The sequence below is a fragment of the Muscardinus avellanarius genome, assembly GCF_963383645.1.
Source record: "Muscardinus avellanarius genome assembly, chromosome: 3".
In the NCBI taxonomy this organism is placed as follows: Eukaryota; Metazoa; Chordata; class Mammalia; order Rodentia; family Gliridae; genus Muscardinus; species Muscardinus avellanarius.
The window spans coordinates 130038276-130063275 of NC_137788.1; the positions used below are offsets into that span (position 1 = coordinate 130038276).

General features: G+C 42.5%; 1 protein-coding gene across 1 annotated transcript in view; it reads left to right on the forward strand.

Moving 5' to 3' along the window:
* Nucleotides 1-7290: 7290 nt before the first annotated feature.
* The window catches only part of ZNF609 (zinc finger protein 609), a gene marked incomplete at both ends in the record, with an annotated part of 163118 nt that continues 145408 nt past the window's right edge, over nt 7291-25000 (forward strand). The window contains one exon of the mRNA XM_080692776.1: nt 7291-8037. Coding sequence (XP_080548902.1) covers nt 7291-8037 — 747 coding nt within the window. The remainder of the gene's footprint in view (nt 8038-25000) is intronic.

The window sequence follows — 25000 nt, forward strand, 5'->3', positions numbered from 1 at the left end:
GCATTTGGGAGGCTGAGACAGGAGAATTGTGGTTCACAGACAGTTTTAGCTACTTAGTGAGACCTTGTTTCAAAATAAAGAAAAAAAAATAGGGCTGGAGGTGAAGCTTGGAGATAGAATACCCCTGGGTTCTATCCTCAGTACTACACACACAAAAAAGAAAACCCCACCAAAACCCAAAACCAAACAAACAAAAACCAGGTGTGATGGTGCACTCCCAGAATTTGGGCGGCTGAGACAGGAGAATTATTACAGGCCAGACTCAGCAATTTAGTGAGACCTGCTTCAAAATAAAAATTAAAATAGGTCGAGGGTGTAGCTGGGAGATGGAATATCCAGTATTTTTGTTGTGTTTTGTTTTTTGGGAGTGGGGATCGAACCTGCACACATTCTACCTCTGAACTACACTCCCAGCTCTTTAAAAAAAAAAAAAATATATATATATATAAATATATATATATTTTTTTTTTTGGTGGAACCCAGGGGATTTTCTATCTCCAGGCTACACTCCCAGACTTATTTTAATACTTTATTTGGAAACAGGGTCTTATTAAGTTGTTGAGGGCTTCACTCAGTAGCTGAGGCTGGCTTTGAACCTGTCTCAGCCTTCCAAGTGCTGGGATTACAACCATGCACCACCACGCCCGGTCTTTTAATTTTATATTTTTTTTCCCCAAAAATGTAATTGTAATTTATTTTTTTCTTGGTTCAAGTTTAATAGACACTACAAAAGATAATGGGCTGATGCCCTGCTACTGGTACATCATACACATCAGATCTTGGTGCCCTACTTCCCCTTCCCAATGATGGGATCCCAACAATGAGTATCTAGGTCAATCATGCTATATTTATATTTTTACACAAATTCATTAATCAACCTCAGGCTTCTTCTCCCATTCTTCCATTCTAGTTTTGGTGAGGTTTCTCCTTCATTGCCTGGAGTCCCTCTGGTATCCCTAATACTCCCTAGTTTGGGCATATTAGAGGAAACATAAGTCCCTTCTCTTTATATGCTTGGCTGATCTTACTAAACATAATGTTCTCCAGGTCTTAGGGTCTCACTAAGTTGCTGAGGGTCTTAAGTTGCTGAGGCTAGCCTCAAAGCTGTCATTTTGCTGTTTTGGCCAAGTACTGGGATTACAGACGTGTGACAATGCCGAGTCCTTGTAGTCTTTTGCCATACCACCCTCCCCAGGACATATTTTTGTTCAGTGAATATTGCTCTTAAGATATGGAATCTGGGAGTGGGGCATGGTGGAGCACGCTTGTGATCCCAGCATTTGGGAGACAGACTGGAGGATTGTGGTTCAGAGATGGCCTCAGCTACTTAGTGAGACCCTGTTTCAAAATAAAGAATAAAAAATAGGGCAGGGGCTATAGCTCGAAGGTTGAATGCCCCTGGGTTCCATCCCCAGACCCACAAAAAAAAAAAAAAAAAAAAAAGACTAAAAACTAGGGCTGGGGGGGTGTAGCTCGGAGGTAAAATGTCCCTGGGTTCCATCCCCAGTACTACAAAAGAAAAAAGAAAAAGAACAAAAAGAGAGAAAAGAAAAGCAAAGAAAGAAAAAAGATAAAAAGATAGAGGATCTGAAAAATAGCACAGATTATCACATATTCTTCCCCTCCCTAGTTCCCTTTTCAGAAGGACAATTATTTATTTATCTATTTTGCACTATTAAGGATTGATCAGGGCATTCTACTCCAAGCTACACACCCAGCCCTATTTTTTTTATTCTTTGTTTTTTTTTTTTTGTTTTTGTTTTTTTTTTTTGGTGGTACTGGCGTTCCTGGAAGCCCTTCTACCTCTGGGCTACACTTCCAGACCTATTTTTATATTTTTATTTAGAAACAGGGTCTCCTAAGCCAGGGCGCGCGGCTGGCTTCAAACCTGCGCGATCCTCCTGTCTCCGCCTCCCAAGCGCGGGGATTACAAGCGTGCGCCACCACGCCCGGCTCTTTATTCTTTGTTTTGAAACAGGATGTTGCTAAGTTTCAGAGGCCCTCACTAAGTAGCTGAGGCTGGCCACAAACCTGCAATCTTTCTGTCTCAGCCTCCCGAGTACTGAGATTGCGAGCGTGCACCACCACTCCTAGCCATAAGCATAAATTAAAAAAAAACAATGATGGCAGTTTTCTAGATAAGATAAAACAGTTCACCATGGTACATAGTTTGGAGGAAGAGGGATTTGGGAAGTGTCAAATCCTTAACTTGTGGTTTGTTTTTCCTTCTTGATATTAAAGCTGAACTTTTTGAACTTCAACATTATTATAAAGTATTGATTTTACCTCACATCTTTTTTAGGAATAGCTTTGTGTGTGGGGGTGTACTGAAGATTTAACCCAAAAGCTACCCAGCCCCCCTGCCCTTCGTGTGGTACTGGGAATGGAAACAAGGTCTCACTAATTCGCAGAGAGCCTCACCTAAGTAGCTGAGGCTGTCTGCCCTGAGATCCTCTTGTCTCAGCCTCCCAAACACTGGGATTATAAGTGTGTGCTACTATGTCCGGCTCCACCAGCCCTATTATTTTTTATTTTGAAGCAGTCTCACTAAGTTGCTGAGGCTGGTGGTGAACCTGCTATCCTTCTGTCTCAGCCTCAGTACTGTTCAGGAATAACTTTTAATATCTGTGTTTTCTCTTTAGATTACAAAATTCAGTTGAGGCTGAGACAGAAGGATTATGGTTTGCAGACACCCTCAGCTACTTAGGCCATTTGCAACTCAGCGAGACCCTGTTTAAAAAAAAAAAATAGGGCTGAGGTATAGCTTGTAGGTAGAATGTCCCTGGGTTCTAGTCCCAGGACTGGGGAAAAAAAAAAAAATCTCAGTGAGCACAAATATGTTTATACACTTAAGGGGTTTCTTTAGTTTTTATTTTATTTGTTTATTTTTGTGGTAATAAGAATAGAACTCAGGGGCATTCCACCTCTGAGCTATACCTCCAGCCCCATTTTTTTATTCTTTATTTTGAAACAGGATCTCACTGAGTTGCAAAGGGCCTCACTAAGTAGTAGCTGAGGTTGTCTGGGAATCACAATCCTTCAGTCTCAGCCTCCCAAATGCTGGCATTACAAGTGTGAGCCACCAAGCCCGGCCCCAGGCCTATTTTTTTTGTCTTAAGTTGCTTTTATTTTCTTACCAATAATTTTTTCTCAATTCATTATTTATTTACTTATTTATATTTATTTTTTAAATTGGTGCATTGTAGTCGTATATCTATCACATTGGAGTACAAGACTTGAGAGGATATACAAGCACACATCATCCAATTAGCCCTCATCCAACCCCCATCCCATTCCCTCCTCCTCCCTCGATCCCATGCTTGTTTGGTGGTTAACTTTGATACATTTGTTTATGTACCTCCTGTGTTTTAAAGAGGCTCCATCCTCCCTTATTCCATACCTTCTGATTGGTCACCTTAATTGCTTCACTATAGGGCCCTTTCTATAGCTCGACCTCTTCCTGTTGCCCCTTTCCTCCTAGTTTTTTCTGATTAGGGGAAGCATCTGGTTTTTATTTTCTGCGATATTTCTCTGTGCATGCCGCATTGCAAGTACCGATCCCACTTTTGATGGCCCCAGTAGTAGCCTGGCTACCCGGTGGACTGATCCTGACCTCGCTGGCCCAAGCAGCGGCCTTGCCTCATGGGAGGCCCCGATTCTGGTCTCGCTGGCCCTGACACCAGCCTAACCCCTCAGCTGGCTCGGATCCCGGCCTCGGAGGCCCCAGTAGCGGCCTTGCCTCGCGGCAGGCTCCGATGCCAGCCATTGGCCCCGGCACCGGCCTAACCCCTCGGCAGGTTCCGATCCCGGCCTCGGAGGCCCCAGCACCGGCCTAGCCTCACGGCAGGCTCTGATCCCGGCCTCGCTGCCCAGGCCTATTTTTATTATTACTTTTTGTGTGTGTGTGTGGTACTGAGAATGAAACTCAGGGGCATTGTACCTCCGAGCTACACCTCCAGCACTATTTTTTAGTCTTTTTATTTTATTTTCCTTTTTGTGATCTTGGGGTATAACCTAGGGGCTTTTTAACCTCTGGGCTATCCTCCCAGATCTATTTTATATTTTATTTGGAAACAGGATCTCACTAAGTTGCTGAGAACTTCACTATATCTGAGGCTGGCCTTGAACCTGTGCAATCCTCCTGTCTCAGCCTCCCAATCCCTGGGATTGTAAATGTGTGCCACCATGCCCAGCTTAGTCTTTATTTATTTATTTGTTTGTTTGTTTATTTTTGGTGGTACTGGGGTTCCTGGAAGCCCTTCTACCTCCGGGCTATACTCCCAGACCTATTTTTACATTTTTTTTTTTTAATTTGGAAACAGGGTCTCCTAAGCCAGTGTGTGCAGCTGGCTTCGAACCTGCGCGATCCTCCTGTCTCTGCCTCCCAAGCGCTGGGATTACAAGCGTGCGCCACCAAGCCCGGCTAGTCTTTTTATTTTTGAAACAGGGTCTCACTGAGTTGCAAAGGGCCTCGCTAAGTAAATGAGGCTGTCTGCAAACCACAATCCTCCAGTTTCCACCTCCTGAATACTGAGATTACAAACATGTGCCACCACACCTGGCTATTTTTTATTTCATTTTATTTTATATTTTTTGTGGTACTGGGGGTGGCTCCCAGGGGCTTTTCTACCTTTTGGCTATACTCCCAGACCTATTTTCTATTTTATTTGGAAACAGGGTCTCACTAAGTTGCTGAGAGCCTCACTAAATAGCTGAGGCTGGCTTCAGACCTGCATGGTCCTCCTGTCTAAGCCTCCCAAACTCTGGGATTACAAGTGTGCGCCACCACACCTGGTTAAAGTACATTTTTAAAAATTATTTATTATTTATTTATTTTGGTGGTACTAGAGTTTCTGGAAACCTTTCTACCTCTGGGCTATACTCCCAGACCTATTTTATACTTTTTTTTTTTTTTTTTTTGAAACAGGGTCTCTTAAGACAGCAAGGCTGGCTTCAAACCTGCGCAATCCTCCTGTCTCCGCCTCCCAAGCACTGGGATTACAAGTGTGTGCCACCACGCCTGGTTTTATTCTTTATTTGTAAATAGGGTCTCACTAAGCTGCAGAGGACCTCAGTAAGTAGCTGAGGCTGGCCATGGCCTTGAACCTGCAATCCTCCTGTCTCAGCCTCCCTAGTACTGAGGCTTCAAGCATGTGCCACCATGCCTGGCTTCTATTTTTTATCCTTTATTTTGAAACAAGGTCTCACTAAGTGAGACCTTGCTGAGAGCCTCACTAAGTAGCTGAGGCTGGCTTTGAACCTGTGCAATCCTCCTGTCTCAGCCTCCCAAGTGCAGGGATTACAAGCGTGCGCCACCACGCCCGGCTCCTTTTATCACTTTTGAAGCTAATCTGTTTTATGTGTTTGAAGCTCTGGTGTTTGTCAATACAGTGTCTTCAGTCTTACCATAAGAAAGTAGAGTTTAGCCCACATCCTGGTGTTACTTTTTTGTGATGGCCAGTTTTCAATACAGTAAACATTTTTTCTATTTTTCTTGGTTTTTATAAGTATTTTAAGTGGGAAGTGGAAAAGTTCATTTAGAATCCTAATTTTCAGACATGACTTAAAATTTGGAGTTTGAGAAGGCTGATGTAATTTCTCCGGACTTAAGTGATTGGCTGAGTCCTTCTGAGAGTTGTTTCTTCTAGTTGCAGTCTTTTGTACCCCTTCCTGAAATTGCATTTTGCCCAGTTCTGCTTGCTTTTCTTTTACTTAACCATAGTCAGCCAGGCGTGGTGACACACACTTGTGTCCCAGCACTTGGGAGGCTGAGACAAGGAGGATCACAGGTTTATAGCCAGCCTCAGCTACTTTGGCTCTCCACAACTTAGTGAGACCCTGTTTCAAAATAAGAATAAAAAATAGAGCTGAGGCTGAGCATAGTGGTGCACGCTTTTAATCCCAGCATTTAGGAAGCTGAGATAGGAGGATCTCAGTTTGCGAACAGCCTCAGCTACTTAGTGAGGCCCTCTGCAACTCAGTGAGATCCTGTTTCAAAATAAAGAATAAAAAATAGGGCTGGGGTTGTTGTTTGCAGGTAGAATGCCCCTGGGTTCCGTTTCCAATACCTCAAAATAAATAAATAAAAGCCGGGTGTGGTGACGCATGCTTGTAATCCCTGTGCTTGGGAGGTGGAGACAGGAGTATCATGCAGGTTTGAAGCCAGCCTCGCTGGCTTAAGAGACCCTTTTTCCAAATGAACATATTAAAAATAGGTCTGGGAGTGTAGCCCGGAGGTAGAAGGGTTTCCAGGAACCCCAGTACCACCAATAAATAAATAAATAAGGGGCTGGGAATGTAGCTCAGAAGTAGAATGCCTCTGATTTCAATTCCCAGTACCACACACACACACACACACACACACACACACACACACACTCTCACACACACACACACACACTATTCTATTTAATCATAGTAAGACCTTTTTTCTCCCTAATGGTAGAATGATAAGAAACATAAACATATACTATCTTTAGTAGGTATAGGCCCTACTAATAGAGGGCTAGATCATGGTCTGAGGCTCTGATAATTAAAGAAGCAAGAAGCAAGGAGAAAGGGGTATAAAAGTACTCTACTAGACCTTGAGTCTGTAATATGCCAAACCCTGTACTGATTGAAAGAGGAGTGCCAAATGGCAGTGGTAGTAGAAATAAGTCTCAGGAAGGGCAGACTAACTCTAGAGGACTCCTAGTTAAGGCTTACTAGAGAATCTCTGGGCAACTGAAGATATTTCACTCTTCTCTGGGGAGATGGAGTAGGAATTAACTTTTCTCTAGGTCCAGTGTGACTAGGTTAGAAACACAATTAAAGCCAGGCATAGTGGCATACACTTGTAATCCCAGTTCTTAGGAGGATGAGATAGGAGGATCACTGGTTTGAGGCCAGGTTTAGCAACTTAATGAGATCCTGTTTTAAAATGAGAAATAAAAAAAGGGTTGGAGTGTAGGTTGGTGGTAGAAAACCCCTGGATTCAATACTCAGTACCACCAAAAGGAAATGAAAGAAGGAAGAAGGGAAGAAAGACAGTTGAACTTGTTTGTTTTGTCTATTGTGATGTGATATCCCCACAGGAAGGGTTTGTTTTGTGTGGGAGTTTATTTCAGGCTGTCTCCTTGCCTGTATTGTTTCCTTTAACAGCTTTTTAAATTTTCTTTTTCCAGCAATGATGTTGTCCACTGGGCATGTACTGAACAATGTGGCAGGTCTGAGAACATAGCTGAAGCTGAAAATAGGAAAGCTGGGGGCAAGGAAGAGCCTTGAATCTTGAGGTGGGACGTTGACTCTAAGATGTCCTTGAGCAGTGGAGCCTCCGGAGGGAAAGGAGTGGATGCAAACCCGGTTGAGACATACGACAGTGGGGATGAATGGGACATTGGAGTAGGGAATCTCATCATTGACCTGGACGCCGATCTGGAAAAGGACCAGCAGAAACTCGAAATGTCAGGCTCAAAGGAGGTGGGGATACCGGCTCCCAATGCTGTGGCCACACTGCCAGACAACATCAAGTTTGTGACCCCAGTGCCAGGTCCTCAAGGGAAGGAAGGCAAATCAAAATCCAAAAGGAATAAGAGTGGCAAAGACACTAGCAAACCTACTCCAGGGACCTCCTTGTTCACTCCAAGTGAGGGGGCAGCTAGCAAGAAAGAGGTGCAGGGTCGCTCAGGAGATGGTGCCAATGCAGGAGGCCTGGTTGCTGCTATTGCTCCCAAGGGCTCAGAGAAGGCGGCCAAGGCATCTCGCAGTGTAGCCGGCTCCAAAAAGGAGAAGGAGAACAGCTCATCTAAGAGCAAGAAGGAGAGAAGCGAAGGAGTGGGGACTTGTTCAGAAAAGGATTCTGGGGTCCTCCAGCCAGTGCCCTTGGGAGGACGGGGTGGTCAGTATGATGGAAATACAGGGATGGAAACAGGAGCTGTGGAGCCTCTTGGGAGTATAGCTATTGAGCCTGGGGCAGCGCTCAATCCTTTGGGAGCTAAACCGGAGCCAGAGGAAGGGGAGAATGAGTGTCGTCCGCTAAAGAAAGTCAAGTCTGAAAAGGTAAGAGGTGGCCAGGTCTGGCTGCCCACTGCCAGTCAAAACTGCCCGGGACTAACCACCAAATGCTTTTTGCACTCTGTGGGAGGCTCATTAGTTTGTGGGTAATGACCAATTACAAGGTCAGAGCAGCTAGTAATGATAATGTGGTTTTGTTCCAAATTAGAAGAGTCTCTACAGTTCATTTGCAGCAAGCCTGGACATTTTGATAATGTTTGTCGGGGACCACTACTTTGCAGATAGAATTTTCTTCACCTTGTTTTTGTCTCACCTCAGATAGTTGTTGCTAGAGGCTGGCACCAATCTTTATGTGGTTTCCAGCTTGACTGATATTTCATCATCAGATTCATATTAATTGATAAATTTAATAGGTTTTTGGTTCATGTATAAGTTGAGCACTGTTCTTATTGGAATAAATGGTGCTGTTGGGTCTCTGGAAGAACAAAGGATTACATTTCATGGCATTTCTACTAAGTGTTCCATTGATGACTACCAAAGACCTAAGGGACACAGTTTTGGGGCTGGTAAATAAGGGGCAGGAAATGCTGACTGTATTATGAAGCACTTAATCAGGCCTTGTGAGTTAATGTTGCTATGAAAGTTTGGCCTAGAAAGATTCTTTGGAGCCGGGTGTGGTGGCGCACACTTATAATCCCAGTATTCAGGAGGATCACAGTTTGTGGCCAGCCTCAGCTACATAGTGAGGCTTTTGCAACTCATCGGGACCTTGTTTCAAAATAAAGAATAAAAACAAAAATAGAATTAGGGGTGGAGCTCAGAGGTAGAATGCCCGTGGGTTCCATCCTTAATATCGCCAAAAAAGAAAGAAAGAAAGAAAGAAAGAAAGAAAGAAAGAAAGAAAGAAAGAAAGATTCTTTGAGGCTATTGTATGGTAACTTAGTGAGAGCCTGTTTCAAAATAAAAATTAAGTTAAAATTTAAAAAGTGGGTAGTAGCTCAATGGTAGAACCTTCCTGGGTTCAATCCCTATACTATGAAAGATTCTTTGCCCACTGAGAGTGTGGCTTTTTGCCAGGTATCTCCTGCAGTTATTGGGAGCCAAAGTCTCCTGGTGATTTTTTTTTAGCTGCCAAATGGTGTAATAATACCTTGCCTTCTGCTTGACTTGGGAGGATGGGTTAGGATTGAGCCCTGAGCCCTGCCTCTGAGAAGATATTCTTAGTTGATATGTCAGGAAATGGGGCCTGTGGGGCTAGAACAGAGTGGGTGTGAGTCTGGGGTCAGTTCAGGCTGCCTTCAACTTGAGTAGCTTACTCTTTTCTAAAGAGCAGCTGTCTTGGTGATGAAGTGTTCCTTGGATCTTGATTTTCTGCTCTGTGCTCTGCTCACCCTGTGCTTTCAGCTGATCCCAGCAGATGCAGTATAAATTGATTTCTCTGTAATTACATCAGCTGCAGCCGGGAATACCTATTTCCATATGTAAGTGTCAATAAATAAAGGCTTGGATGTGTGTGTCTGCGTGGTGGTGCCCTCTTAGTGCCTGGATTTTAGTGGTAGTTTGTGTTTTCCTTGCTGTGGGTATTTTGGTCTTTGCCTCTGGCATATTTGTAGCTTTCCGCAACATCTGGGCTTCTCTGGTAACAGGGCTGTGGATTTCTTCCACTAATAACACAATGGCTTATTCCCTTTTACCAGTGGCAGCTGCCAGAGAGGCTGCCTGTGTTTAGGTGGCAGATGCTATAGTCCACCTTCATAGAGTCAAATTCCAGCTGGTTACTGGCATGTCTCATCCTGAGCTGGCTGTAATTTGCCATTTTCTCTGGGGTACAGATGGATAACTGTTTTAAAGAGGCCTAGGAGTACCAGGAGTTCTTGCTTCTGGTCCTGGCCCATTAGACTGTTCCCTACATCTGGCTTCAGGAAATTTTTGCCATGTATCCATGTTCATAGTTGTTATTCTTCCTGTGCTGAAAAGCACTTCTGAGGGTGTCTTTCATTTTCTTTTCTGTTTAAAATACTTTTGTTGCAATCTTTTAAATCCAGTTGTAGTCTATGGGTAAAAGGATTAATGTTGCTTATTGCTTAGCTTCATATTGGGTTTAAGTCTAAATGTCCATGATTGTCTCCAATGAAGAAGCAAATGGAACTCATTTTTTCCTGATATAGGTACAGAGACTGATTGGTGGCTGAATGCATGTTGGTACCAGGGAATTTTGCCCCTTAATAATGTAACTTCATGAGCCGGGCGTGGTGGCACAAGCTTGGAATCCCAGCATTTGGGAGGCTCAGACCGGAGAATCATGGTTCTGGGACAGCCTCAGCTACTTAGTGAGGCCCTATTTCAAAATAAAGAATAGAGCTGGGCATGGTGGTGCACGCTTATAATCCCCGGCTTGGGAGGCGGAGACAGGAGGATCGTGCTGGTTCTGGCTTAAGACAAAAAATATAAAATAGGTCTGTCTGGGAGTGTATTCCGGAGGTAGAAGGGTTTCCAGGAACCCCAGTACCACCAAAAAAAAAAAAAAAAAAAAAAGGAATAAAAAATAGGGCAGCAGGTGTGGCTCGGAGGTCAAATGAGGTAGAATGTCCCTGGGTTCCATCCCAGACCCGCAAAAAAAAAAAAAAAAAAAAAAAAAAAAGTAACTTCCTGCTGGACATGGTAATATGGGCCTGTAATCTCAATAATGGGGAGGTAGAGACAGGAGGATCACAGGTTTCAGGCCAGCCTCAGCAATTAGTGAGACCCTGTTTCAAAATAAATAAGAGGTAGGCATGGTGGAACACACTTGTTGTAATCCCAGTATTTGGGGAGGCTGAAACAGGAGAATCACAGGTTCGAGGATAACCTCAGCAAATACTGAGGCTTTGACCAACCTAGAGAGACTCTGTTTCAAAATAAAATAGGACTGGGGGTGTAGCTCAAAGGTAAATGCCCCTGGGTTCCCCCCCACACACACACCAAAAAAAAAAAAAAGCAGTAATAATCTAGCTTTGCACACTTCAGTTTTTGGAAGAAAGATAAAATTGCTGAGAAGTTCTTTTAGAAGCAGAAAATGTGCTTTGCAATTTGATGTTACCATAAGCAAGAGTCTATTTTTGCAATTTCTTTCTCTGTTTCCTCAACCCTTTTGGACATGCTAGTTCTGGGGCTGTTTTACCATATTGCCTTTGGCCAACGAAATAATTATTTAAATAAATGTTTTGAAGTTGCTAGGAGATAATACATACTCTACAAGGAGAGAACGTTTCTGGAACAAGAGAAGGGAAAGTGGCTGGGGGTGTAGCTCAGTGGTAGAGTACCAGTCCCCAGTACCACAGAAAAGAAAAAAAATGGCTTGCCTAATGGCCTAACTGGTTTGGAATGTTCCTTCTTCCAAGGAACAACCAACAACAAAAAATAGCAAAACAGATGTTTGATGTAATCTAGAGTTGTATACTCAAGTTAGGAACTGTGATAAAGAGAAACTCATAAAATTTGAAAATTGAACTGGGTGTGCCGGCGCATGCTTGTAAATCCCAGCACTTGAGAGGCTGAGACAGGAGGATCCCGGTTTGCAAACAGCCTCAGCTACTTAGGGAGGCCCTTTGCAACTCAGTGAGACTGTTTCAAAATAAAGAATAATAAAAAAAAAAAAATAGAGCTAGGGGTGTAGCTCAGAGGTAGAATGCGCGTGCGCGCACACACACACACATTGGAAAGTGTTTTTAGTGGAGCCCCTTCCACCTGCCTTGGAAATAAGACTATGGAGTCAGCTCTGCAGGGGTAGAATTGTCACATGTCACTAGCTAATGAGGGAGATCTGAATATTCACATTACCTACCACAGGGCCTTCACTCTCATCCAGTAAAATATCTCAAGCTGTAGCCAAGGACATTTTCTATCAGCCTAGGATGTGCATTTTACTTGATGGAGTCTACTTTTTCATTACCACATCAATTGTCAGCCCACTGTGCTGATTCCCAGATTTCTAGGGAAGATCAGAGATGGATTTTAGCAAATGCTGCTGCCCTGAATTGTTGAGCACTCCTGCCTCATACTTCCTGCCAACTGAGAAGATGAGGGGAAGGAATGTCAGGAATAAACAAGACAGCTTTCTGGATCCTGCCTGCTTCCTTGTCTTTCTTTGTTTGATAGATTGTTACATTTTGGGATGGGAGAGTAGGTAGGAAGGAGGGAGGCGCCTGTTTGAGTGTCCCAGGCTTGGTGCTCTGTTGCCACTCTGACGGGCAAGAAAAAAGGAATTTACAAACCACAGACAGGGGTGATCTATCTGTGCTGTTTCTGTCAGGGCTTATGCCCAAGAGTTTAAGGAGAGACTTTTTACCCCTCCAAATTATATAAGGATATAAAGTACTTTTATACTTACTCTCTAAAGAGTCTAGAAATTTGTAACTAGGAGTCCCCCCACACCCTTTAGTAGCTGTTTTTTTTTTTCTTTTTTTTTTTTTTTCTTCAGTACTGGGGATGGAACCCACAGGTATTTTGCCTATGAGCTACACCTCTAGCTCAATTTTTTTTATTCTTTATTTTGAAGCAGGGTCTCACTGAGTTTGGTCCTCACTTAGTAGCTGAGGCTGTTCTTGAACCATGATCCTCCTGTCTCAGCCTCCCAAGTGCTGGGATTACAAGCTTGCTCCACCATGCCTGGCTTAGTAGCTGTTTTTGATCTTACAAAGTAGAAGCATGGCACTCTGCCTTCCCTATGGTCATGTGTCAGATTCAGCTGTTCTCAGAATGTTGCATGTATTTACTGCTTCTCCCATTAGAGTGAAAAGGAAATGATAAAGTGTGTTCTTTGAGCTTTTGCCTTCTGATCATGCATGCTATCATATCTGTGTTCCATGAGCATCTTCCTTTGCCCTTGATTTTGTATTCCTGCTGTGGTTTATGCCTTCCAGCTCATTTCTCTTGTTGCAATCCCTCATTGCCCAACCAAGGCCAGGTCTTTTTTATTCCTTCTAATCCAAGGCTTTCTCTCTGAATGCCTTCCTCCACTAGCTATTATTTCTCAGCTATTGATGGCATAGCAGTCAGACTTGCTTCCTACAGTCAAATGCCCTCAAGCATTTTCATTCATGGAAAAAATAGAAGAGAAGTTGATGTTTTTATGGGATGGAGTTGCATTTTCTAACTACAGGCTTAATTTATTTTTTCAGTTAGAGGCTCTGTTTTTCTTCTGGGTGTTCTAATTCAAGGAGGGCCCAGAAAAAAAAAATTATCTTGTCCAATTTCCTCATCTTATAGAAGAAGAAACTAAGACCAGGGAGGCATGTGAGTTACCCTGGATCTCAGAGGTGGTCAGTGGCAAAACCAAGCATAGGAGACAATGTAGAATGCCCTGAGTTACATGTCCAGCAAAACACACACACACACACACTATCTCTCTCTCTCTCTCTCTCTCTCTCTCTCTCTCTCTCTCTCTCTCTCTTTTACACTCACACACTCTTTCCCTCCTTCCCCTCTCTTATGGTATGTTGTTACTCTGGATATATTAACAACCTAACTGTCATGGAGGATCTCCATTTTTTCACTTTAAAGACTACCTTTAAAGACATACTTGAAAAAAGCCGGGGGTGGTGGCGCACGCTTGTAATCCCTGCGCTTGGGAGACGGAGACAGGAGGATCGTGCAGGTTCGAGAGTGCTGGCTTAGGAGACCCTGTTTCCAAATAAAATATTAAAAAAAAAACAGGTCTGGGAGTGTAGCCCGGATGTAGAAGGGCTTCTAGGAACCCCAGTACCCCCCCACCCAAAAAAAAAAAAAAAGCCAGCCACAGCTACTGAGTGAGGCTCTCAACAACTTAGTGAGACCCTGTTTCCAACTAAAGTATAAAATAGGTCTGGAAGTATAACCTGGAGGTATTGAAAAGGCCCTGGGTTCACCCCTAGTACCACCAATAAATAAATAAATATAAAAAATAAAGGATCTTTTGAGTTTGGGGTTCATAGGTAGGGTGATGATATTTGCAAAGAATCACCATTTACAGCTGGGTCAATCCTATTTTATATAGAGAAGGAAAGTTATTAAGCTGCTTCTTTGGCTGGGCATGAGGCGTACTCGGGTAATCCAGTAGTTTGGAGGCTGAAACAGGAGGAATGCAAATTGAGGCTAGGTTCAGCAACCTCATGAGATCCTGTTTCAAAAATAAAAATAGCCAGGTGTGGTGGTGCACGTTTATAATCCCAGCATTTGGGACGCTGACACAGGAGGATTGTGGTTTGTGGACAGCATCAGATACTTAAGCCCTTTGCAACTCAGTCAGACCCTGTTCAAAATAAAAAAATAGGGCTGGAAGCATAATTCAGATGTAGAATGCCCCTGGTTTTCATCTTCAGTACTGCTAAATAAATAAATAAATAAAATAAAATAAAAAATAAAAAGGAAACTAGGTGTGGTGGCACACGCTTGTAATCCCCGTACTTGGGAGGCTGAGACAGGAGGATTGCAGGTTCATGGCCAGGCACCATAGCTGCTTAGTGAGGCCCTCTGCAATAAGTGAGACCCTACTTCAAAAATAAAGAATAAAAGCTGGGTGTGGTGGTGCACACTTGGAATCCCAGTACTTGGAGGGCTGAGATAAGAGGATTCCACAGGTTCGAAGCCAGCCTCAGCTACTTTCTCTCTCTCTCTCTTTTTTTTTTTTTTTTTTTTTTTGCTGGTCTGGGGATGGAACCCAAGGGCATTTGACTTCCGAGCTACACCCCCTGGCCAATTTTTTATTCTTTATTTTGAAACGGTCTAAGTTGCAGAGGGCCTCACTAAGTAGCTGAGGCTGTCTGCGAACCGCGATCCTCCGGTCTCAGCCTCCCGAATGCTGGGATTACAAGTGTATGCCATCACGCCCGGCTTTCTCTCTCTCTCTCTTTTATTTTATTTTATTTTTTTGTGGTACTGGGGATGGAACTCAGGAGCCTTCTACCCCCAAGCTACACCCCAGCCCTATTTTTTAGTCTTTATTTTGAAACGGGGTCTCACTGAGTTGCAAAGGGCCTCACTAAGTAGTAGCTGAGGCTGTCCTTGAACCACGATCCTCCTGTCTCAGCCTCCCAAATGTTGGGATTACAAGCGTGCACCACCACGCCCGGCTCTCTCTCTTTTTTTACTTGACATATAATAATTGTATATCTTGCCAGGTGTGAAGGTATATCTTTATAGGTACAGTGTGAAAAAATCAATATTTTTTTTTTTTTTTTTTTTTTTGTGGTACTGGGGTTCCTGGAAGCCCTTCTACCTCCGGGCTACACTCCCAGACCTATTTTATATTTCAGAAACAGGGTCTCTTACACCAGCACGGCTGGCTTCGAACCTGCGCGATCCTCCTGTCTCCGCCTCCCAAGCGCGGGGATTACAAGCGTGCGCCACCACGCCCGGCAAAAATCAATATATTTTAAGTATACAATGTGTAAAGATCAAGCGGGGATAATTAACATTTCCATCTCCTTATAGATGTGTCACTTCCTTTGTATTAGGAACATTTGAAATCTTCTAGTTCTTTATAAAATATTTGATGATTTGTGAACTGTAGTTACCCTACAGTGCTCTAGAACATTAGAACTTATTCTTCCCATAAAACTGCATTTTGGCACCCATTATGTAATGCTAGGTCCTTACTTATTTGGCACTTGCAAGTAAGAAGAAAAACCCTGTTCTAGTGCTTCTTACTTGAACACATCAGTAATAGGCAGAACTTCAGATGTGTTGTGGATATTAAGTGTTTTACAAAGAGAACATATTTTATTAGATACTATTGTAACTTTTCATTAAGTACATTAAAAGAATGCATTTTATTTATTATTATTATTATTATTAATTATTATTATTATTATTTTGCAGTACAGGGGCATTCTACCTCTGAGCTACACTCCCAGCCCTATTTTTTTTAAATTTTTTTTAATTTTATTTATGTATTTATTTTGGTGGTACTGGGCATGGAACCCTTCTACCTCTGGGCTACCCTCCCAGACCTATTTTATATTTCATTTGGAAACAGGGTCTCTTAAGCCAGCCAGGTAGGCTTCGAACCCTAACCCTAACCTGTGCAATCCTCCTGTCTCTGCCTCCCAAGCGTGGGGATAACAAGAGTGCACCACCATGCCTGGCATATTCTTTATTTTAAAAGAGAGTCTCACTGAGTTGCAAAGAGCTAAGTAGCTGAGGCTGTCTTCTAACCACGATCCTCCAGTCTCCACCTCCCGAATGCTGGGATTACAAGTGTGTGCCACCATGCCTGGCCCTATTCTTTACTTTGAAACAGGGTCTCACTGAGTTGCAAAGGCCTCATTAAGTAGTAGTTGAGGCAAGCCAGGCGTGGTGGTGCATGCTTGTAATCCCAGCATTCTGGAGGCTGAGACCGGAGGATCGTGGTTCATGGACAGCCTGGGTTTTTATCCCTGCTCTCCAGTATTATCTGAGTGATCTTAAGTTACTTAACTGTTCTGCCTCACTTTTCTCATCTGCAAAATGAGGAAAATAATATATTATATACATAAGGTTGTTGCAAGTTTAAATTAGTAAACACAGCAGTGCCTGGCACATAATATATGTTTAGTAAATATTAGAAAAATATGGTTTGAGTTTAACTATGTCTCCATCTGTCCTAAGCAGTAATAGGCTGAGTATGACATTCCACTATATGGAAAGCCCAGTATGAAAAGTTAAACACTAACTTAGCACTATGTTCAGAAGAAGTTCCAAACCTAGGATGGGAAATTTTCATACTAGTGATGTTCTAAAGTGCCTGGTATTTATAGTTCGGGGGGGGGGGTCATCAAAAATTGGCTTCAGAAGATATTGAAGTGGCCTTGTTGAATTTCAGATTTCATTTGAATTGCGTTTCCTTTTTGGCTACATCCCTGGTGTGGGGTTGAGTAGGTTGGATGACTGATACTGTGGGTTTGCCAGAATATGAAGTATATGGACTCTGGAAGAGCACTAGCGTTTTTGTTTCTACATAAGAGTGCATGGAAAAACCTAAGTCCTCGTTCTTAATTTTCCTCCCCCAGTATGAACTTGTATCCTTGCCATTTGGGTATAAGAGCTTTTAGCAGCAGAGCTTATCCAGAGAGGCAGCAGGATTTGGCTTTCAGGCTGGAGGTGACTAACATACACAGCTGAGATCCTGCCACTGCTGGCTGTCTGAGCCCTCCTCTCTGTGGTATTCACTCTTCAAGCCATGCTTGAGTAACCTGCCTCCAGAGCTGCTGACAGGGCCATGTTCAGAGGCCTTGGAAATTACACTGTTCATTTCCTTATCATCCCCTGACCTGCAGTGCAGAACCTTCTGGTGCAGGAACAAGACAGAAAAAATCCAGACGGCTCCCAGCCAGCATGTGTCAGGAGCTACAAAGAAGGAAATTGGACTTGCTCACTTAAAAACCATGGGGTTAGGCTTTGATTTTTGGTTCCTGCAGAGCATTATTTGTGTGTGTGAACATGTTTTATCTCTGTGTATCTATAGAATGAGTCTGTGCATGGCAGAGCTGTGGAGGAGGAACGTCTGAAAGTAGAGAACAGAGGGAAGATTGCTTTCTCTTCAGTTAATTTCCCAGTTGTGCCATTGGGATGGGCTTGGAAGCATTAGCATCAGGAAGGTGCCAGACCATATTAATATTTTAAAATATATTTCTCTCAGTACACTGGAGTCATGGTTCAGCGCACCACACAAGAAGCATCCCTGGCTGGCTGAGGGGGTGTTTTTTAACAAATCTTTTTCTCTGAAGTCCTTCATCCTAGATGACATTGGCATCACCTAGAGAAGTATGGGCTTTGGATCAGTCTCTGGTAAGAGCAGGACTTTTGAGTAGAGTATAGTGTGACAAAAGAAAGTAGACAGGAGGGATATAGAGCATTTTGAGATTTTACTATGTATAAGTCAGAATTCTACTTTATTTTATATTCAAGATTATCATCATTTAGGGGGTTGGTTTTAAAGAACAATATACTTTGTGTGTGGGGGGCACTGGTGATTGAACCCAGGGCCATTCTTCTGCTGGGCTACACTCCCAGCCCTATTTTTTTAATTTTTATTTTGAAATAAAGTCTCACTAGGTTGATGAGAATCTCACTACTTGCTGAGGCTGTCCTCCAACCTGCGATCCTTCTGTCTCAGCCTCCCATGAACTAGGATTACAGGCGAGCGCTACCATGCCTGGCTGTACTTTTTTTTTTTTTTAATTTTGGTATTTCTCTTACCCTAGGAGACTCAAAGGAAAGACTTTTTTGAGGTTGAAGAAATAAAACATGAATGTAGATGTATAAGGTTGCTTTTTGGTTTTTTTTTGCAGGTCTGGGGATGGAACCCCAGGGGCATTCCACCTCTGACCTACACCCCCAGCCCTATTTTTTATTATTTATTTTGAAACAGGGTCTCACTAAGTAGCAGAGGCCCTCACTAAGTAGATGAAGCTGGCTGCAAACTGTGGTCCTCCTGTCTCAGCCTCCCCAGTACTGGGATTACAAGTGTGCACCACCACACCCGGTTTGGTAGAAAGTTCTTGAGGAGATGCGGCATGCATTCTGTCCTTAACATTTCTTTTCCTTAATTTCCACTGCCTTGATGTCACTAGTGCTATTTGATCCTTTGTGAAGTTGGAGAAAAGAAAAACTTTAGCTTTTAGACCCTAGAGGTATTTTTTAAATCCTACGTGTTTTTCTCGCTGAAAGTATTCTGTAGAGCAGAGTCTTCAAAAGAGGTGATAGCCAAAGTGAGAGGGGATTACTTTCTTTTCTTATATAAAAAAAAATCAGCCCTGTACCATTAGTATTGGCAGCTTCTGAGAATTCATGAAAAATTTGAAACTCAGACCTCTTCTAGGTCCCCAAATTAGAATCTTTAGCCTTGAGATCTAGCAATTTGCATTTGTATATATGTGTGTGTGGTACTAGTGATGAAACTTAGGGGCATTCTATCTCTGAACTACACCCCAACCCCTATTTTATTTATTTATTTACTTTTAAATTTTTTATTGCTTTTTGCAGTACTGGGGATGAGACCCAGGAACATTGTACCTCCAAGGTACACCCCCAGCCCTGGTTTTTAATCTTTTTATTTTTGAGACAGGGTCTCACAGAGTTGCAAAGGGCCTTGCTAAGTAGCTGAGGCTGTCCATGAACCACGATCCTTCAGTCTCCGCCTTCCGAATGCTGGGTTTACAAGTGTGTGCCACCACGCCTGGCTCTATTTTATTTTTTATTCTGAACACCGTAAGTTTCTGAGAGCCTTGCTAAATTGCTGAGGCTGGCCTCAAACCTGTGATCCTCGAGCCAGGCGTGGTGGCGCACGCTTGTAATCCCCGTGCTTGGGAGGCTGAGACAGGAGGATCACACGAGTTCAAAGCCAGCCTCAGCTACTTAGTGAGGCTCTCAGCAACTTAGTGAGACCCTGTTTCCAAATAAAATACAAAAAAGGTTTGGGAGTATAGCCCGGAGGTAGAAAGCCTCTGGATTCCACCCTCAGTACCACCTAAAAAAAAAACAAAAACACCTGTGATCCTCCTGTCTTAGCCTCCCAAACAGTCTACATTGGCTTTCCTATTGTGACACACACTAATTTTCAGATCTACTATTGGAAAGTGCCCTTCTCTCTTCAAAGTGAAAATGAATTTTACCAGAAACTTTAAGGGATTAAAAAGTAACCCAGAACAATAGCTATATTTTTTCTTTGCTGTCCATATATATCTTTACTTTTATTTATTTATTTATTTATTTATTTATTTATTTATTTATTTTGGTGGTACTTGGGGTGGAACCCAGAGGCTTTTCTATCTCCAGGTTACATTCTCAGACCTATTTTATACTTTATTTAGAAACAGGTTCTCACAAAGTTGCTAAGAACCTCACTCAGTAGCTGAGGCTGGCTTCGAACCTGTGCGATCCTCCTGTCTCAGCCTCCCAAGCGCGGGGATTACAAGTGAGCGCTACCACGCCTGGCTATATCTTTACTTTTTTTTTTTTTAATGGTACTGGGGATGGAACCCAGGGGCCTTCTACCTCCAGGCTACACTCTCAGACCTGTTTTATATTTTATTTGGAAACAGGGTCTCTTAAGCCAGCTGAGGCTGGCTTCGAACCTGCCCAATCCTCCAGTCTCAGCTTCCCAAGTGTGGGGGTTACAAGAGTGCACCACCATGCCTGGCTATATTTTTATTTTTTATGGATAAACTGATAACTAAAATTTGAAGAATATTTAAGGATTTGGGATTTTGAGAACAGAATAATCCCTTTTAAAGCTTCCCCTTTCTTATCTATAATGTACTGACCTCTTAAGGTTATTATGAAGATTTAAATGAGATTAAGAAAGTTAAGCACTCAGCATGGTGCCTAGATACTATAATTACTCAATGACCTTTAGCTTCAGCTGGGCATAGTGGCACTCTGCTGTTGTCCCAGTTACTTGGGAGGTTGAAGTAGGATGATTGATCCCTTGGGCTTGGAGTTCCAGATCAGCCTGGGGAATAGAGTGACACCCTGTATTAAAAAATTATTATTGCTGATGTTATTGTTCTTAGCTATGAGGTACGAGGTTATTGTGAAATAAAGGAGAAAGATTATTCTCACAAACAATGAAGAGTCTTTGGCAAATATGAATTCATAATAGCTAATCTAATTCTTACTGATTTCTTGAGAGAGATATTGATCCAGAGCTTTTAAATTCAGAGCATTTAGAATTGAGGTTTGGATTTTATTATTTGATTGGTTAGTTTATTTTTTTATTTTTATTTTTTATGGGTCTGGGGATGGAACCCAGGGGCATTCGACCTCTGAGCTACACCCCCTGCAATATTCTTTATTCTTTATTTTGAAACAGGGAGGGTCTCACTAAGTTTCAGAGGGCCTCACTAAATAGCTGAGGTTGAACCACAATCCTCCAATCTCCACCTCCCAAATGCTGAAATTACAAGTGTGCATCACCATGCCTGGCTTGATTGGTTAGTTTAAAAATGTTTATCGAGCCGGATGTGGTGGCGCATGCTTGTAATCCCTGTGCTTGGGAGGCTGAGACGGGAGGATTGTACGGGTTCGAAGCCATCCTCAGCTACTTAGTGAGGCTTTCAGCAATTTAATGAGACCCTGTTTTTAAATAAAATATAAAATAGGGCTGGGTGTATAGCCCGGAGGTATAGCTACCAGAGGTTTCACCCCCAGTAGCGCGCGCGCGCGCGCGCACACACACACACACACACACACACACACACACACACACACACAGTGTTTGTAGGAGCTGGGTGTGGTGGCGCTTGTAACCCCAGCATTTGGGAGACTGAGATCAGAGGATTGAGGTTCGTGGACACCCTCAGCTATTTAGGCCCTTGGCAACTCAATGAGACCATGTTTCAAAATAAAGAAATAGGGCTGGGCGTATAGCTCGATGTAGAATGCCCCTAGGTTCCACCCACAGACCTGCAAAACAAAGGGGAGTTGGAGGGGGGAGAGACCTGTTGGGAAGTGCTCCAAAGAGTTGTATGTGCTCCCTTCTGTTTTGATTTGTAATTTTGTATATATTTGTAGTATCATTTCAACTGTTCTCTGTCTTTTCCTTTCCTTTCTTCCCCAAACCCCCCAATCACTCCTCTCCTTTTGTACCTTATGTTACCCTTCTGCTTGTTTTTTGAGACTGGTAATCTTAATTAGTATAATATTCTATAGTTCCATCCATTTTCCTGCACAAGGCATGGTTTTGTTCTACCTCATGGCTGAGTAAAATTCCATTGCTTTTGTGATCTTTTCATTTGTTGATGAATACCTAATCTGGTTCCATAATTTGGCTATTGTAAATTGTACACTATGAACATGGCTATACAAGTATTACTATATTTTGATTTCATTTCCTTTGGAAAGATGCTCTGGAGCACTATCACTGGGTCCTTTGGTAGTTCCATTTCCAGTCTTCTGGGAAACTTCCACACTGATCTTCAAAGTGGCTGTCCTAGTTTGCAGTCCCACCAAGAGTGTAATAGAGTTACTATTTCCCCATATTCTCACCAGCATTTATTATGTTCTGATGATCAGCATTCTAACTGGAGTTAGATGGAATCTCAGTGTGGATTCCCCCCTACCCCAGTAATGGGGATTGAACCCAGGGATATGTTACTTCCGAGGTATGCCCCCAGCTCTGTATTTTATTTTTTTATTTTATTATTTATTTATTTATTTATTTATTTTTATTTATTTTTGGTGGTACTGGAGATGGAACCCAGGGGCTTTCTACTTCCAGGATACACTCCCAGATCTATTTTATTTGGAAACAGGGTCTTACTAAGTTGCTGAGAGCCTAAGTAGCTGAGTCTGGCTTTGAACCTAATGCGATTCCCGTCTCAGCCTTCTAAGCGCGGGGATTACAAGTGTGCACCACCACGCCTGGCTCCTATATTTTATTTTATTTTTGAAACAGGGTCTCACTAAGTTGCAGAGGGCCTCACTAAGTGGCTGAGGCTGTCTGTGAACCTGTGATCCTCCTGTCTCAGCCTCCCAAGTACTGGGATTATAAGTATACATCACCACGCCCAGCCTCAGTGTAATTTTGGTTTGCATTTCCATGATTATTATAGATGTTGAACTTTTTTTAATATATTTATATTTCTTTTTTTTTTTTTTGGTGGGTCTGGGGATGGAATCCACGGGCATTTAACCTCTGAGCTACACCTCCTGCCCTATTTTTTATTCTTTATTTTGAAACCGGGTCTCTAAGTAGCTGAGGCTGTCCGCGAACCACGATCCTCTGGTCTCAGCCTCAAGAATGCTGGGATTACAAGCATGCGCCATCACTCCTGGCTGTATTTCTTCTTTTGAGAAATGTCTGTTCAGTTTGTTTGCCCACTTTTTGTTTGGGCTTTTTCTTTTTTTAAGTGTTAAGTTTTTTATATAATATATAGTTGGGTTTTTTTTTTTTGTGTGTGTGTGTGTGTGTGGTACTGGGGATGGAACCCAGGGCATTCTACCTCCGGGCTATACTTCCGACCTATTTTATATTTTATTTGGAAAGTTGCTGAGAACCTCACTAAGTAGCTGAGGCCAGCTTCGAATCTGTCCGGTCCTTCCTTTCTCAGCCTCCCAAGTACTGGAATTACAAGTGTGCACTACCATGCTCAGCTTCTTGGTATATTCTAGATATTAGATTTCTTCAGATGGTTAGGGGAAAAAGATCTCCCATTCTGTAGGCTTTCTCTGTAGATTCTTTGACCTGAGAGCAAAATCTATCTCTGAGCTACACCTCTAGCCCTGTTTTATATTTTATTTTATTCTTTAATTAATTAATTATGGTACTGGTGATTTAACCCAGGGGCATTCTGCCTATGAGCCTTACCCACAACCTTTATATTTAATTTTGCAACAGGGGTCTCAGTAAGTTGCTGAGGGCCTTGGTAAGTTTGCTGAGGCTGGGCCTCGAACCTGTGATACCCCTGTCAGCCTCCCAAGTAGTGGGATTACAGATGTGTACCACCAGGCCTTACCAAGTGTATATCACCACACCCAGTCCCAGCATAAGTTTGATTTGCATTTTCCTCATTATTAAAGATGTTGAACGCTTTTTCATATATTTGTTGGCTGTTTGTATTTCTTTTGAAAAATGTCTGTTCAGTCCAGCCTCAGCAATTTAGGGAGAATCTCACTGACTTAGTGAGACTCAAGCATGAGCTGCATTTGGGAGGCTAAGACAGGAGATCGCAGTTTGAGTATAGCCTCTGCTATTAGTGAGGCCCTTTGCAACTCAGTGAGACCCTGTTTCAAAATAAAGAATAAAATATAGGGCTGGGGGTGTAGCTCAGAGGTAGAATGCCCCTGGGTTCTATCCCCAGTACTGGAAAAAGAAAAATTATGAGCTAAGGCTATACTTTAGAGGCAGAATGCTTCTGGGTTCAGTCCAGGGGAAGAAAAGGCAAATGTGGGAAAGTCGTCCCACAAACTGACTACATGTTTAAATGCACCATATTAGATTCACTCTTAATTCAGTCACGTGCAGGTTTTTAAACATCTGGCAGAGTGTCTATTTTAGATAAAATATGCCATAAGGCATTTTTCATTTTGCTTATACATGTATCCTAGGATTGGGAATTTGAAATCAAACAAGTTGACTGCTTATTTCAATTTCAGAAAGAGGCTAAGAATTTTTTTCTTGTTGTTTTCTGGTATCTCTCCTGCCCTTTCCCATCTCTTACAAAGATCAGGGTCTAAATAGTGAAATATTCAGTCAGAAACTACCCTTTAAGCTGGGTGTGGGAGCAAGGCTGATAATCCAGTGCTTGGGAGGCTAAGACACTAGTATCACAGATTTGAAGTCAGCCTCAGCAATTTAGTAAGCCTTTCAACAACATAGTGAAACCCTGTTCTCATATAAATAAAATAGGGCTGGGAGTGTAGCCTGGAGGTAGAAGGACCATGAGTTCTTCCCCTAGTCCCACCAAAAAAAAAAAAAAAAAAAGAGGGAAGAAGGAAGGTAGGTAGGAAGGAAGCTACCCTTCAGAATTATTTAGGGTGAGTTGGGTGTGGTGGCACATACCTGTAGGCTTAGATGGGAGGATTACAGATTTGAGACTGCATCAGCAGTAAGTGGGATTCTTAGCAAGGAGACCGTTTCTTCTTTTTTCTTTTTGGTGGGGCATAATAGGGAAGCCAGGGACATTCTACCTTTGAGCTATACCCCCAGGCCTTTTTATTTTTCAGTTTGAAACAGGGTCTCACTAGGTTGATGAGTAGGTAAGACTCAAACCATTCAAATTGTTTTTTCTTTTTTTTTTCCTTTGCCAGCTACATTTAATTGATTTTTTATGGTAAATGTATATACTCAGTTAACTGTTTACTATATAAAGATATTTTGTGACAATAGATGAAATCCCCTGATCCTTATTATCTCTTTACTGAAAAGTTATAGGTCCACCAATAGAATATAGCATAATGATTCTTTTTTTAATTTTAATTTTTTGGTAGTGGGGATTGAACCCAAAGGCATCCTATTTCCAAGATATACCTCCAGCTCCTTTTCTTTTTCCTTTCTTTTCTTTCTTGAGAA